The following is a 14,599-nucleotide window of genomic DNA, read 5'->3' as shown; positions in this document are numbered from 1 at the left end:
CAATTTAAAATGTCTGCAGTACCGTTCCAAAGCAGCGGGTGGCACTTGCAGAGCAACAATGTTCTGTGATTTAGTTTCTTTTACAACAGTTAGGTGGTTTATTGCTTTGTCCTTGTCGGTTTGGACAAATGGGATTTTGTAGGATGTAGCATCTGACAGCACTGAGTTATTTTGTCTGCCTGAGGTCTGTCCTGCCAACAGCAGCAGTGAAGGGGATGAGGTGCCGAAGTGGTAGCACTTGTGGACAAAGCAGTACCTGCAGATTTCCTAGTTCTGTGTCTGCGGGCACATCTGTGTAAATAAATTCAATGGAGCGTGGGAACGAAGACGTGAGTTTTATTCATGGTTTCATAGGGGCACACGCTTTCCATCTTTAATCTAATCCAGGAAATATTATTGGTAATTTGCTGACCTGTCACAGCTGTCCCTTACAGATTAAAGTAACCTGCAGGAGTTCTTTAAAATGTGTTCTTGAAAACATATTTAACAGGAATCAGATGCTGTTAGGTGATTTCAGGGCAGTGTCTTATGCTAAAAAGATAATGCTCTATAGCAGAAAGCTGCACGGCACTGTTATTTCTGCACTGAGCGTACTTATAGGCTGCATAAAGAAGTAAATAAATAAATAACGGCTAATAAAGATACACTGAGGGTGTCTTCACAGTACGTCACAATCTGTAATAAAAAACCCAGCAGGCTAAACAGGTATACCATAAAATAACCTCAGTAGAGTATACTGTACTTATTTAATTCCACATCATCTGATTGAGTGATGTCTTTTGTACATTAACACTGATAATAATTTCCTCTGCAACATTCAAGAACTCGGCAGGTATCACAAGTTTTAATTGCCAGCCACCTCCTACACCAGCATGTGGCGTCTAGGCATTATTAAACAAAATACTGATGATCACCCCCATTTTCTGTTTGTACAGTTCCATTGCATTTGCCTGGTGTGCTATGCAAATTTGGGAAATTAAATGGGAAGCAATTTGGTTTATTTATCTAATATACAAATAAGGACATGTTTTAAAAATCTATAGTAATGTTTGATTTTCTTCAACACGCATATTGACATATGTATGTTGCTATTTGACTGACTGCTGACTCCTTTAAATATGAGAAACGGATCAATCATGCATATCAAAAAATATTATTTTGGTTTGCTTTTTCTGGATATTTTAAATTTAAGATAAATTTACCAGGCTTCTGCTGAAGGAAGGACTCCTAAGTCCTGAAGAGGAATGAGGACCATCACCTTCAAAAGCCATAATCATTGGAAGTGCCTAGGTTTTATTATCAGTTCCATTTTGGACCACTGAGATCCCTAGGCCTCAAAGTATAGGATCTTGTGCATGCTCATGTATTCTTGGATTAAAGAACTGGATACCTGGCTCCAATTTAAATTCTGTCACAACACAGAGGCAGGCAGGTTGGTAACAAACCTTCAGAACTTCACCTAAGCCTCAATCCATTGGGTGTGCTTGGACCATGGTCAATGCCCAAGGACGTACTGCCTCAGGTGCAAGTTTCATAGCTAGCCCTTCTGAAAAAAAGTACAGGAAAAATAAATGCACTCTTTGCACAAAAAACCTGGTGCAACACCCTGTGTTCTGGTCCCTTTCCCCATCCCCGTGACTTCTCAGTCATTTATTTGTGTAAGCATCACAGAATAAAATTCACGAACAGCTTTGGGAGTAGGAACTAGAGCCCAGTCTTTTCTCCCCCATCTCAGTAGCTCCAGACACAGGCTCCTTCCTGTTGCTTCACTTCGTCTGTCTGGCTCTGACGACATTGCACCTCTGGCTGCGCAAATCTCCAGCAGGCGACTAGGGTGTTCATTGAAGGCATCAAAAACAGGGGGTCAAATCATTTCCAGTTGAGGTGTGAGAGGGATTTAGCAGTATGCTTTTATGCAAAACACACCCCACTGCCGTCTCCTTTGTTAGTCTTGCTGCCCAGAGGGAGGATTCAGCAGTCCCTGGTAGACATTATGTGCCAGACGTAAGTAACACTTGGTGTAGACCTGCTAGCAGCTTTCCTTGAGATGTTCTTCCGTGCTGGCACTAGATGGTTTAACACTTGGCCTGGGGAAGCACTAACTGTATCTGTACAGACGCCCAAAGGTCTTTGAAAACAAGTGGACTCCTTGCTCCCGCTTTCCCAGGGCACGTTCCCTTGTTGACGACCTGGGTGAATTTCCCTGCTTGGGCCACATGCGTCATGCCAAGGTGTTTTCACACCTGTTTTTAACACCTAAAAAAATTGGTCTGTGCCAGATAGGGAGCTGTAGACAAACTCAGGAAAAATTATTTGCTTTTTTCTGAAATTGGATGAGCAAAAACTGGAAATTAGGAAGGAAATTAATGCTTTCTGTGTTTGAAATATTTTCATCTTCTAAGATGTTAACAAGCAAAGAATTGTTATTAGAAATAAATGGACATAACACATTAGTAGGCAGCATACTTTTTTCCCCTGAAGTTTAATGTAATTGCAATTATTCTAAAGCAATAATTTATAACAGGAAAAAAATAACTGAAACAAAAAAGTTGGTTTTCCACCTTCGTTATTCCCATAAGTTTGATGTTCCTAGTTGAGCCCTAAAAAATTATTGGATAACACCTTGCAAAAGGATAGATACTCCTGTGGTTTAGAGCTTGCTTTCTGCAATCCTGATAAGGGGAAAAATCAGTTATCCGGGATTCCAGTTACTAATCACTGACATTAGAAGAAAAAAGATGTGAAAGAGTAACCATTGCTTTCACCATTTTCAGTTCTATCTAAATCCATAATAAAGTACCATGCTGAAAAATTCACTAAGCCTGTGCTGAGGTACCGCAAATGAGTTAAAACCTACAGAAGTATGTTTCAATATATGAAATATTTACCCCTACACAATAATGATATATCTCAAACTGTGATTTTCAGTTTATGTTAACCATATCCAGGTAATGGAACAATTTTTTTGGTTTATTTTCAAATATTCAACAATTCTGTTACTATTTTTTCAGTCTTACCTGAAATTCCAATGCGTTATTTTCCAAACCACACTCTGAAGTTTTGCATACTTTATTTCAGTTGTCCAGTTGCAGTTTTTTTTAAGAAACCCACAGAACGTCATAATAGTGGTGTTTTCAAATCACTTACGTTCTTACTTCCACAGACTGTACAGAGATGGGTTAGGACTTGACAAAGGTTAAGGGACCACGCTTGAAAACTGTTGGATTGAGTTTGTAGCTTGCTGTTACAGGTGTGGCTTGAAAAGCTGTAGCCATTTTATTAAGGACAGCCAGTATAATTAACAAGTTTTAAGGTATTTTGTAGGCTTCTGTTTTTCTACAAAGTAAGACATCTGACTGTGGATCAGAGTCAATCTGAGGCTTGAGCGAAGTTTGAGCAAAATTGTTTGTCTAGTGACTTTGGATTTGAGGTGGTGTTTTGGAAATCTATTACTTACATCCTTAGGTCAGACACAGATCAATTAAACAAATCTGATATTTATAACAAATAGTTTTAACGCAATGGGCTTAAAGATTTCATTTCAGATCGATCAAAAACAGGGCATGTGTTGCTAGGAGTGCTCAAATCTCTCTCAACCATTTCCTTCAAGATAATGATCTCCAAACAGTTGACAGAATTAAGTTTTACAAGGTGCCAGAGTCTTTCTGTTAAACACAGGTGCAATTCCTCAGCTAAATTCTTCAGCTGTGATTTGCTCCTCGATTTGGCATGTTCATTACTACTTGCCTTGGAATTAAGTGCTATTTTTTTCTTGTATCCCAGTCCTTTCATTTAACGTCCAGCAATTCCTTTTCATAAGAATATGCCTAAAACACTGTTCATGACCAGAGGCAAACACAGGCACATTTTGCTCATCACATTTTTTGCTCTACATCAGAGGCAAAAAAAGGGGAAACAAAGGATAGTGAAGATGACAAGGACAAGAACAGGCAGGCAGGCCTGGTTTCAGGAGAAACAGGAGACCTACTTCCATCTCACCTAACTCTAGGCACTGAAATGAGACAGCTACGCTTTTTTAGCTGGCTCTTCTGTGTAGTCAAGGCATCTCCGGAGTATGATCCAGCCTACTCAAAATCCAAAGTGGAGGAGGATTAGCAAGGATCAAGACAAAGGTGTCACTTGGCCAACCAGAGAAGAAAAGAAATCTGCAATAAAGGGAATAATATTAGTGCTAATCAACAAAACTGTCTGCTTCTTTGCACCCAGAGCTAGGTAACGGTTGGAATAGGGAGGCCAAAAGCTCCAAGATAAGGCTAGGATCTTACACATTCCTCAAGGAATTTTCTCCGTGTCACCATTTTGATCTTTTCCACCACCGTTTTCCTGGAAAAGGGTACCTGTGCCACAAAATGTGAAAACCAGCTTTATGATAGAGAACATTATGTGTTTAATTTTAAATACACTCAGCATCATAATGTTTCATTGGTCTGTCAGATTGCACATGCTATATTTTATGGCAATTAAAAAGTACACCGTCTTTTTCTTAATTTTATAGCTCCGTAAATCTGTTTTCAGCATCAGAGCAAGAAACCTTCTGGAAAAAGAGACAGCAATCAATAAAATTCTAAGGTAAGAGTCAGCAGTGATTTGATATTGTTTTGATTGTCATCTGATTTCTCATAACCTTGTTTACCACAAATGTTACTGTATGCATGATATTTATTATAGTGTATCCTTTTGTAGTACATCGATTGCTGTCATTATCAAAGATAAATTGCTCTTTTCTCTGGACACGCTTTATGCTTGAACAGCAACAAGAGAGAGACTGTTCTTCTTCAGTATGTATTTGTGGTGGGTTGACCCTGGCTGGAGGCCAGGTGCCCACCGAAGCTGCTTTATCACTCCCCTCCTCAGCTGGGCGGGGAGAGAGAAAATGTAATGAAAGGCTCGTGGGTGGAGATAAGGACAGGGAGATCCCTCAGCAATTACCGTCACAGGCAAAACAGACTCAACTCAGGGAAATTAATCTAATTTATCACCAATACAATCAGAGTAGGATAATGAGAAATAAAACCAAATCTTAAAACAACTTCACCCCAACCCTCCCTTCTTCCCAGGCTCAACTTCACTCCTGATTTCTCTACTTCCTCCCCACCAGCGGCGCAGGGGACAGGGAAGGAGTGTTGTGGTCAGTTCATCACATGTTGTGTCTGACGCTCCTTTCTCAGGGGAAGGACTCCTCACACTCTTCCCCTGCTCCAGTGTGGGGTCCCTCCCATGGGAGACAGTTCTCCACGAATTTCTCCAATGTGAGTCCTTCCCACGGCCTGCAGTTCTTCACAAACTGCTCCAGAGTGGGTCCTTTCCATGGGGTGCAGTCCTTCAGGAACAGACGGCTCCAGTGTGGGTCCCCCATGGGGTCACAAGTCCTGCCAGCAGACCTGCTCCAGCCTGGGCTCCTCTCTCCACGGGAACACAGGTCCTGCCAGGAGCCTGCTCCAGTGTGGGCTTCCCACGGGGTCACAGCCTCCTTCGGGCATCCACCTGCTCCAGCATGAGGTCCTCCACAGGCTGCAGGTGGGGATCTGTGCCACCGTTAACCTCCATGGGTTGCAGGGGGACAGCCTGCCTCACCATGGTCTTCACCATGGGCTGCAGGGGAATCTCTGCTCTGGCACCTGGACCATCTCCTCCTCCTCCTTCTTCACTGTGTTTGGTGTCTGTGGGGCTGTTTCTGTCACATATTCTCACTCCTCTCTGTGGCTGCTGTTACACAGCATTTTTTCCCCCATCTTAAATGTGTTATCCCAGAGGCTCTGCCACCGTTGCTGATGTGCTTGGCCTTGGCCAGTGGCGGGTCCATCTTGGAGCTGGCTGCCATTGGCTCTATCAGGCATGGGGGAAGCTTCTAGCAGCTTCTCACAGAAGCCACCCTTGCAGACCCCCTGCTACCAAAACCTTGCCACACAAACCCAATTCTGTGTCATGCGGAAAGATCATTTTTCAGCTCTTTTTACATCTTCCTTCTAAATTAACCAAAAAATGTCTCTTCATAAACAGAGACAAAATGCCATTTTGCCTAACGAATTCCAGCCTAGTTCTTGCATATATATGCACATAAACATTCACAAGGGTTGTATGCTAGAAAGCATAGAATACAGCTAATCTTATTCCAAGTAGCAAATGTACAATGAAGAAGACTTCAGAACTGTTGACTTCTGTGGAAGGATTTCCTGAATGTTTTAATAATGATCACTCATTTAGGTACTCCATATGGAGCGTGTACTCAGCCTCACAGTAAGTGAATAATGCACTCCTAAGTCTCCAATACCCATTTTTAAAGGCATCGTATGGATATTAACACGCTGCAGCTTTTTGTGCCATTATTGGTTTTACATTAGAATGACTGTCATTGATATAAGGTGCGTTAGCAATGCCAAGAATTTAGAGATCATTCTTTTTTTATATTTACATTCTCACCAAAGCAGGCGCATCTCTAGCATATTGCGAATGACTGGTCCGAGGTAAATCAGCAGCGTAAGCGGGAATAACTGATCTGAGAAGTACAGCTGTGGGATTAGATTAAGTATGGCAGTGTTTTATGAGGAGCCATGCTCTAGAAATTCAGTGTGTTTTCTGAATTGTGAAGTTTCTTGAAACGCGTCTTGTGATTACGTGCCATTTGAGAAATATTACAGCTCTTCAGTTCTTTTTGATATTCTATAAGAATACAGCACAGGGAGAAGTGTAGAAATTAACGTGCAACTTTATCTGTCTTTAAACCCGTGGTAATTAAAATATGAACAATTACTAATTCAAATGAATGCTCTTTGTCAAAATATTATTGAGAAATGTAACTACAAGACTATAAGTATTCTATTTTAACAAAATTTAGGACTCTATTTGTAAGCATTTCTTTCAGTTATGTGAATGTGCCTTGATTTTACAGGCATTACTGTTATGGATAGATAAATACAAGTCGCTTCGTCCTAATCAAAAACCTTTAAAAATATGGATTTAGATACAGGGTTCATGGCAGTGTTTCAGTAAAACATTTGCAATTAAATTCTATGTTATATTACAGCTGTGACATGTTATTGACACCTCTGGGGTTACATGAATGTCAGTTTGTTTGGCATGTTTCTTATATTATTCCACAAAGGAAACATGTAGACATAGAGAATACCTTGCTGGTTTATATTTAAAAAATTTGAAAAACCTGTGACGTCTGTAGGGGGCTACAGTCTTTCTTACTCAGAAGAAAAAATAAAGTCCTGCAAATTGAAATTCAGAATTCTGATTGATTCTTCTGTCAGCACAGAACTTTCTCCTTTTCAGGGGAAATCTGAAGCAGAGTGAGAGGAGAATCCGAGCAAACTGTTGTTTGGACTTCACTAAGTTCTCAGAGGGACCAGGACAAGATCAGAATTCAGTCCTTCCAGTTTCAATCCTGCTGATTTCCACTCGGTCCTTTAGAGCACGGCTTCTGCCAGAGTTTTGTATCTGGGAGGACTTCCCATTTATTCACCTCTGAATTCCTCTGAAGAAAAGTTTGGGCGGAAAAATAAATTTTCGTTTTCTAAACTATTAATTTATTTTAATTAAACTACATAGTATATTAATTTAATCTATATTTACTGTGTTTTCCCATCTACTTCCTGGGTCATCAGTGATGAACTTTCGAGGAGCACAGGGAAAAGGAGGGAACTTCTGTCAAGTAAGAAAACGGTGTTCATGGTATATCTGGTGGGAGTGCTGACGGAGAGCATTGCCGGTGATGGGGCTGCTGGTCCTGAGTGCTGCCAGTGTTTCCGTGTTGATGCCAGTGTTGGTGCAAGGGAATTTTACAAACAGAGAAAGAAGTGATAAGAAGGGATAAAATTTACAGCTGAAACTTTGGATTCAGGGAACACAGGGAAAACTCAAAAGACGAGAGATTCTTTTTCTTATTTTTGCTTTACTTGTAAGTGCTGTATACTCCTTGATAAAAGTAGCCGAGTCTCAGATTTTTAGAGCATCTGACAAAAGAAGAAGTGGCGTTTATGCCAAGAACAATAAGAGATAACTCAGGATGTCCTTTCTGAGAAGATTACTTCTTGCATCTTCTTAATTTTTGTCTACCTGAATTAAGGAGCATTTATCTGAAGCAATCCCTCTGCACAGTAAAGCTGCCCATGGGCAACTTCAACTTCATCGAATTCCTGTACTGAAAAGAGAATTTTAAGACTGTTCTAGCTTAAGTCCACCTCTTATGTTCCACCCCCCCTGCTTTTTAAACCTTGTCAAATTATATTTTAATCAAATTCTAAATGTTTCAACATAACCAACCACATAGAAGGAATATGCATTACACACAGGTACCTTCATGTCTCTCTTATGCATCTTCTTCTCTCCAAACCTTGTTTTTCCCTTTATACACTGAACTGCAGCTTGGCATCTTCTTCCCAAGAAGAGGAAGAAGGGCATAAATAGCCCTCAACCACCCAGAGAGAGATTTCATACACTCAATCCTGTCTCACCTGCTCATCTGACATTACCTTATGCAGCAAAACGGAGGTCTCGGGTCCCTTCATTTTCCTGCAAGTTTCTTACTGCACTCCAGGGGAGACACCTGTTTTCTGAAGATCCTTGCTCAGAAACCAACCTTCACCTTGACCCCTTGAGGTCTTGGTGCAGTTGGTCCTGGGAACAGAGTCAAGGATGGAACAACGACTGTCCTGGTTTTTTTGACACTGAGCAGTGGTTTGCATCACCCCTGCCAGTGTCAGTGCACAGAGAGGCTTAACTCCTCACATAAATCCATTCTGAGGTGGGGGCTTCACCCTTCCAAGGAAAATGAAACAAAACAAAAGTGAGTTACAGACAACTAGAACAACTATTTCAAAACTCAATCATATTGAGTAGCACCTCTGAGTTACAAACAGCACCATTTCTTTCTGAAAATTATGATGCGTTTCCCTTAGCAGAAATAACCACTGCCTCCAGCAAATTTAATTCCTCCTGCATATCTTCATTGTTTCCCACTTTTCTCGCCCTGTCTCTTGCTATGGGTACTGCTTTTTGTCCTAAAAGCAAGTTTTGTGCCTGTAGTTCTTCTGACTCTCATTCCTTCTGGAATCACTGGCTAAGAGTAGATGTCTAGTCCTTTATTCATCCCACTGGCTTTCTGAAGTAGAGAGGGTGGAGAAGGTCCAATCAAAACATTGGGTATAAGTCTGTTCTCTCCAGTACTGAGGATAAGTTGTAAACAGCACAGAGTGGTGGGGAAACGGAGCAAATTAAATGTAGTCTCACATAGTCCAAAATATAATCAAAGTATCGCTGTCAGTCTCAGGGAGGGGCACGTGGAGCCAGTTGCCCAGGACTACGTCCAGGCGGTTTTTGAGTATCTCCAAGGATGGAAACTCCACAACCTCTCTGGGCAACCTGCACCACTGCACTGTCACCCTCACATAAGTGTTTACGCCTTTATTTTATAAAATACAAGGGAAAACTTAAAAGTTCTCTGGTCTGTTGATAAGAAAATCAAATTCACCAAAATGACAAAAATTCAGTTTATTATAAAATATATACTGTGACTGTTTCGGAAACTAACATTTTTAAAATAGGCAGCGTGTTATTTGCTTTTTGTTACAGCTGATGCTATAGTCAAACTGTAAAATGATAGGATTTTCACTGTTCTTGTCAAGATTTGTCTGATGCTTTTGTGGCCCTGAGGAGATAACAGCTCATACTTAAGTGGAACTTTCAGTTTCATAAGCAGCTAATTGAGTGAAGTGCATTTATCATATGTCTGAAGCTGAATGCTGCCACGAGCACATCTTGGGGAAAAAAAATAATTGCTTGAATTACATATCCAGTTCTACTGATTTGCTAATATGCTAGAAGATAATTCAGAACTGTTTCATACAAGTATTTCTGCAAAATACAGTGATTTTTTTTTTTCTGCATATTAGAATGAGCAAGAAATGAGATTACCTGTGCTTCTAGGAAAGTTATAAAGTTAATCTCTGAATAAATTAGCTCTAGAGACTAATACAGCAGTATAATACCCCACCTCTCATAAGAGAATGAGCAAATATTTTCATTAGTTTGTTTAGCACAGGAACATGGATCATTTTGGTCGGAATGGAACTTTGATGACCATGTTGTCATCGAATCATAGAATCATTTTGGTTGGAAGAGACCTCTAAGATCATAAAGTCCAACCCTTAACCTAGCACTACCAAGTTACCACTAACCGCGTTCCTCAGCACAACATCTACACGTCTTTTAAATACCTCCACTTGGCCAGCTGCCCACTTCGAGTAGGACTATTGCTGACCCTGGAACAGATCAGCTTTATGTCTTCCAGCTACTCTGGTTCCAGCATTGCATTACCATACCCTTGAGAGAGGGTTTTTCTGATGTCCAGTGTGAATCCTCCAAGCCACAGTTTCTGGCCATTGCTTGCTGCTCTGTCATCTCACAGTAACAAGAGTTTAGCTTCATGCTTTAACCTCCCCGTCACCAAAACAAGCAAGCCCAGCTCTCTCAAGTCTCCCTGGAGGTCATGTGTTGTAAGCCGCCAATCGCTTGTACTTGCACCAGTGTTCCAGCATCCCTCTTGGAGTACCCGGAACTGTGTCCCACGTGCAGCCTCTCCAGCTCTGAGGAGAGGAGGTGTAATAACTTCCCTCAATCTGCTGGATACACTCCACTTTAATATAGTAGGCAGTTTGCCTTACTGATGGCAGGAACACATTCATCTAGTTATCATCCAGATAACTCCATCCCATCCAGACCCAGTGCACAGTGTAACTCCCAGATCTTTTTCCTCAACCAGCCACTCCACAGCCTGCATGGATGCATCGAGCTATTCTGCACCGGGTGTAAAACTTTGCACATTTCCTTGTCCGATTTCCTGAAACTTTTGCTGACTCAGTCCTCAAGTTTATCAGGATCCTTCTGGTTTAATACTCTACCATTCAGTGTGTCAAACACTGCTTTTCCCTTGTCCATATAGCCAGTTGTTTCATTATAGAAGGCGTACCTTTGGTATCCTTTATTAGAAATTTATCTGCATTAAATAACTGATAATAGTCAGTTCTAAATCACTTGCAGCAAGTTTCTCTGTATATATTTTATGTTTTCTCTCTTAAGATTATGGTTTCTTTCTTCATGATTGTGAGGCTTTGATACTACGCATTTCTCATAACAAATGTTCCAGGTAAGGTCAGTTTATGAGGTGCCAGGCATACCGTGCGTTTCTCAGAACAAATATTCTAGTTAAGCTCAGATGATGATTGTCATCAGGAGCAAAATCCAGACTTAGTCACCACCTTCCTAAATCTCCCCAAGCATATAACATCATTGGATTTCACCTGCCTCTTCTAAAGACAAACAGAAAGAAATACTGGAATGCGCACATCCATTGGTAAGAAGTTACTCTGTTTTATGGGTTTTGTGCCAAGTGACCACCATGTTTTAGATCACTGTAAAGCATTGTTGTGAAGTAGAGTTAGTGGGCTGTGGGGTCTCCAACACTGCAGGTATGGAAAAGGAAGTTAAGACAAGCATCAGCCCAGAATAGTGTAGATATCATTGATCCTGCTTTAAGAGAGGTGATAGACGAAATGGCCCTTTGAGGTTCTTTCTTCTCCATTGGTTCTGTCAATTCTTCTGTAATCCAAGGAAAATAATTATTATACAAACATCTGGTAGACAAAAAGCTGAAACAGCAAAGTAAGAATGACGATGAGAATACAAAATGGCTAAAGGAAAGAAAGTATGCTACCATAGTTCAACAGTCTGAGCAGACAATGAAGAAAATAAATGACTATTTGTTTTTTCCCTTAGAGACATAGGGAAGGAAGCAAGAAAAAACACAGAAAAGAAAAATCATGAATTACCCGGGTTGCATTAGTACGTCATTTTAGTTTACCAGTCACATTCAGATTTCCTTAAAAAATGGTATATTTTTCCCAAAGAAGAGTAGTGTAGCTGTGATGAAAATATGCCTTTTTGTTGCTATTCAAACAGTGCCTTATTGAATTAAATTTATAAAATGAAAGAGCGAAACACTAGAACACCTATCAGGTGGACTCATCGTGAATCTTGGGTTGTCATATTTAACCATATTTTCCAAGTTAGATGCAAGTATAATGAGAGCATAAAAAGATTTAGGAAGGATAGAGAGTCATAGTGAAAAGAGTCCTGAATCACGTTGATAATTGTGTGTTTTACTGAAGCACACCACACTGCTAAGACTTCAGTGTGAGCACGTTTCAGGGAGAACAAGAACAAAAGTACACAGTAAACTATGCAGTTACTACAGAACACAAATATTCACTCATTAAAATAATACAGAAAAACAACAAATCCATGTTGTACTGGGATGCAAGAAGATGAGTAAACACTTGTTGTGGAGAGGATGGCTCCCTAAGAAGTCGAAGAGTGAGCCATATGCACACCGGCTGCAAGAGACCTCATAATATTCATGAGAGGTATAGTATTTTGAAGTATTGATCGAAGCATTTAACATTTTGCATTAGCTCAAAGAATGTTGCTTGAACACTCTGTTCACTACTTATTTTTCAGGGGTTCCAAAGGATGAAAGAGTTTCAAGGACTTCAAAAGTTTGGACCTCATAATTGTTTGCAGGTAATGAAAATTCTGTAGTATTCCAATATAGTATTGTTCTGTAGGCTCTGAACCTGTAGACTGGCTTTCTGATGACCTACCAAATCGCACTTTCATTTTCAGGTTTTTTTATTCCATTTGTGCTTTTCAAGGCGAATTTAGAGCATGTAGTTTGCAGCTGCTGGACTGTGTTCAGAGTTCTGCAGGTACATAGTCCAGAAGATTGACAGATTTCAATGTACTTTTCTAGCATGATAGTATGATTTTTAGTGATGCCACTGACGAGCATTCTAAGCTTCTCATTTTTGTTCCAGATTTCACTTTGGATCCCTATTCCTATCATTGATGTGTTTAAATCCAAAAGAAGGAGAAATAATGAAGAAGAGTGAAAAACAAAGTCATAGAAAGGAAAGAATGTGCCTGGGATGCCTTTTGCCATCAAGCATGATCATCCCATGCCATTAAGGATAGCATTTATCCAAGCTTTACATGAGACTGGTGAATAGAGTGGTCACTCCAATAGCATGCAGGTTTTTTCATGTTTTCAAAAAAACCATGGAGATTCAATTCATTAAAAAGTATTAAATATTACCAGCTGGGTCTTGTGTGAGTTTCTCTGAATGATTGCATAGCACAAAATGACAAATAAGGTGTACACTGTATAAACTTAAATTGCAGCATTCCTGGAAAGTGAAAATATTTTTCCAGAGTTGAAATTCCATGTCTTAGCCATCAGCGGAGTTGTGCGAGCTCTTTTATTGGAAACCTCTCTTTTTCTTAAGCGAATCCATATCATTGTAGCCAGCAAAATAAAGATACGCATGCTCTGTTTAGCTGCAGCACACTTACTAACCAACAAATACTAATTTCTGCCAAAATAGTGTAAAATGCGTCTGCCAAAACTCAGTAAAAGCAAAATGAAGCAAATGAGCAAACAAGTGAAAAAACCCACACAACAAAAATGCAGCAAGTTCAATGCATTCCCAGAGAGCAGTCATTTCATACTACAGAATATCAGCAATGTGCAGCTTTTCGTTTCAAACCATATATGGTCCCAGTTATGCAGAAGAACACTCAAAGATACGCTGTAAGTCTTGAGTGTGTACATAAATATTTTGACACCTATGGCCCTGAAAGGGAGCTGCCTCGAGTACTGTGTCCAGTTTTGGGCCCCCTCACCACAGAAGAGACATTGACGTGCTGGAGCGTGTCCAGAGAAGGGCAACAAATCTGGTGAGGGGTCTGGAGAGCAAGTCTTATGAGGAGCGGCTGAGAGAGCTGGGGGTGTTTAGCCTGGAGAAAAGGAGGCCGAGGGGAGACCTTATCACTCTCTACAACTACCTGAAAGGAGGGTGTAGGGAGGTGGGGGTTGGTCTCTTCTCCCAAGTAACAAGTGATAGAATGAGAGGAAACAGCCTCAAGTTGCTCCAGGGGAGGTTTAGACTGGATATGAGGAAAAAATTTTACACTGAAAGGGTTATTAAGTATTGGAACAGGCTGCCCAGGGAAGTGGTTGAGTCACCATCCCTGGAGGTTTTTAAAAGACGGGTAGACATAGTGCTTAGAGATATGGTTTAGTGATGGTTTTTGTCAGAGTTAGGTTGATGGTTGGACTAGATGATCTGAAAGGTCCCTTCCAACCTAGACAATTCTATGATTCTACCCTAAAATGACAGCTGTACTTGTACTATTCCCCTCTTTATTGCTGAGCAGCTTATTTTACTGATGATTAGTGCATTGCTTGACCCCTTCCACATTTAGTGAAGTCTTGAGGGACCATAAATTCTGCAGCAAACTGAAAAAAACCTCAAAGATGGGCCTTGCTAAGGCGCGAAGAAGATTCATCAGGTGATGGGTTATGTTGCAGAGTGGGGACCATTGCCTCGGAAATATGTTTTCATGGAAAGTCCATTTTTGTTTTATTGTTATTGTCCATTAAGCTGTGTACTTGCTTCCCAGAAAGCCAAGCTGATTTGTCTGAACGTGCTACCTGAAAAATTATCATTTATACTGAAAA

General features: G+C 40.5%; 1 protein-coding gene across 1 annotated transcript in view; it reads left to right on the top strand.

Annotated features, from left to right (window-relative positions):
• The window catches only part of NALCN (sodium leak channel, non-selective), a 237,154-nt gene that overhangs the window by 186,411 nt on the left and 36,144 nt on the right, over nucleotides 1-14,599 (top strand). Inside the window, exon 18 of the mRNA XM_054210711.1 lies at nucleotides 4,517-4,590. Within this exon, the coding sequence (XP_054066686.1) occupies nucleotides 4,517-4,590 (74 nt within the window). The remainder of the gene's footprint in view (nucleotides 1-4,516; nucleotides 4,591-14,599) is intronic.

Source organism: Rissa tridactyla, chromosome 1 (genome assembly GCF_028500815.1).
Source record: "Rissa tridactyla isolate bRisTri1 chromosome 1, bRisTri1.patW.cur.20221130, whole genome shotgun sequence".
Taxonomy (NCBI): Eukaryota; Metazoa; Chordata; class Aves; order Charadriiformes; family Laridae; genus Rissa; species Rissa tridactyla.
Note: the sequence above shows the minus strand (reverse complement) of the source record. Positions and strands in the feature narration are given on the sequence as shown.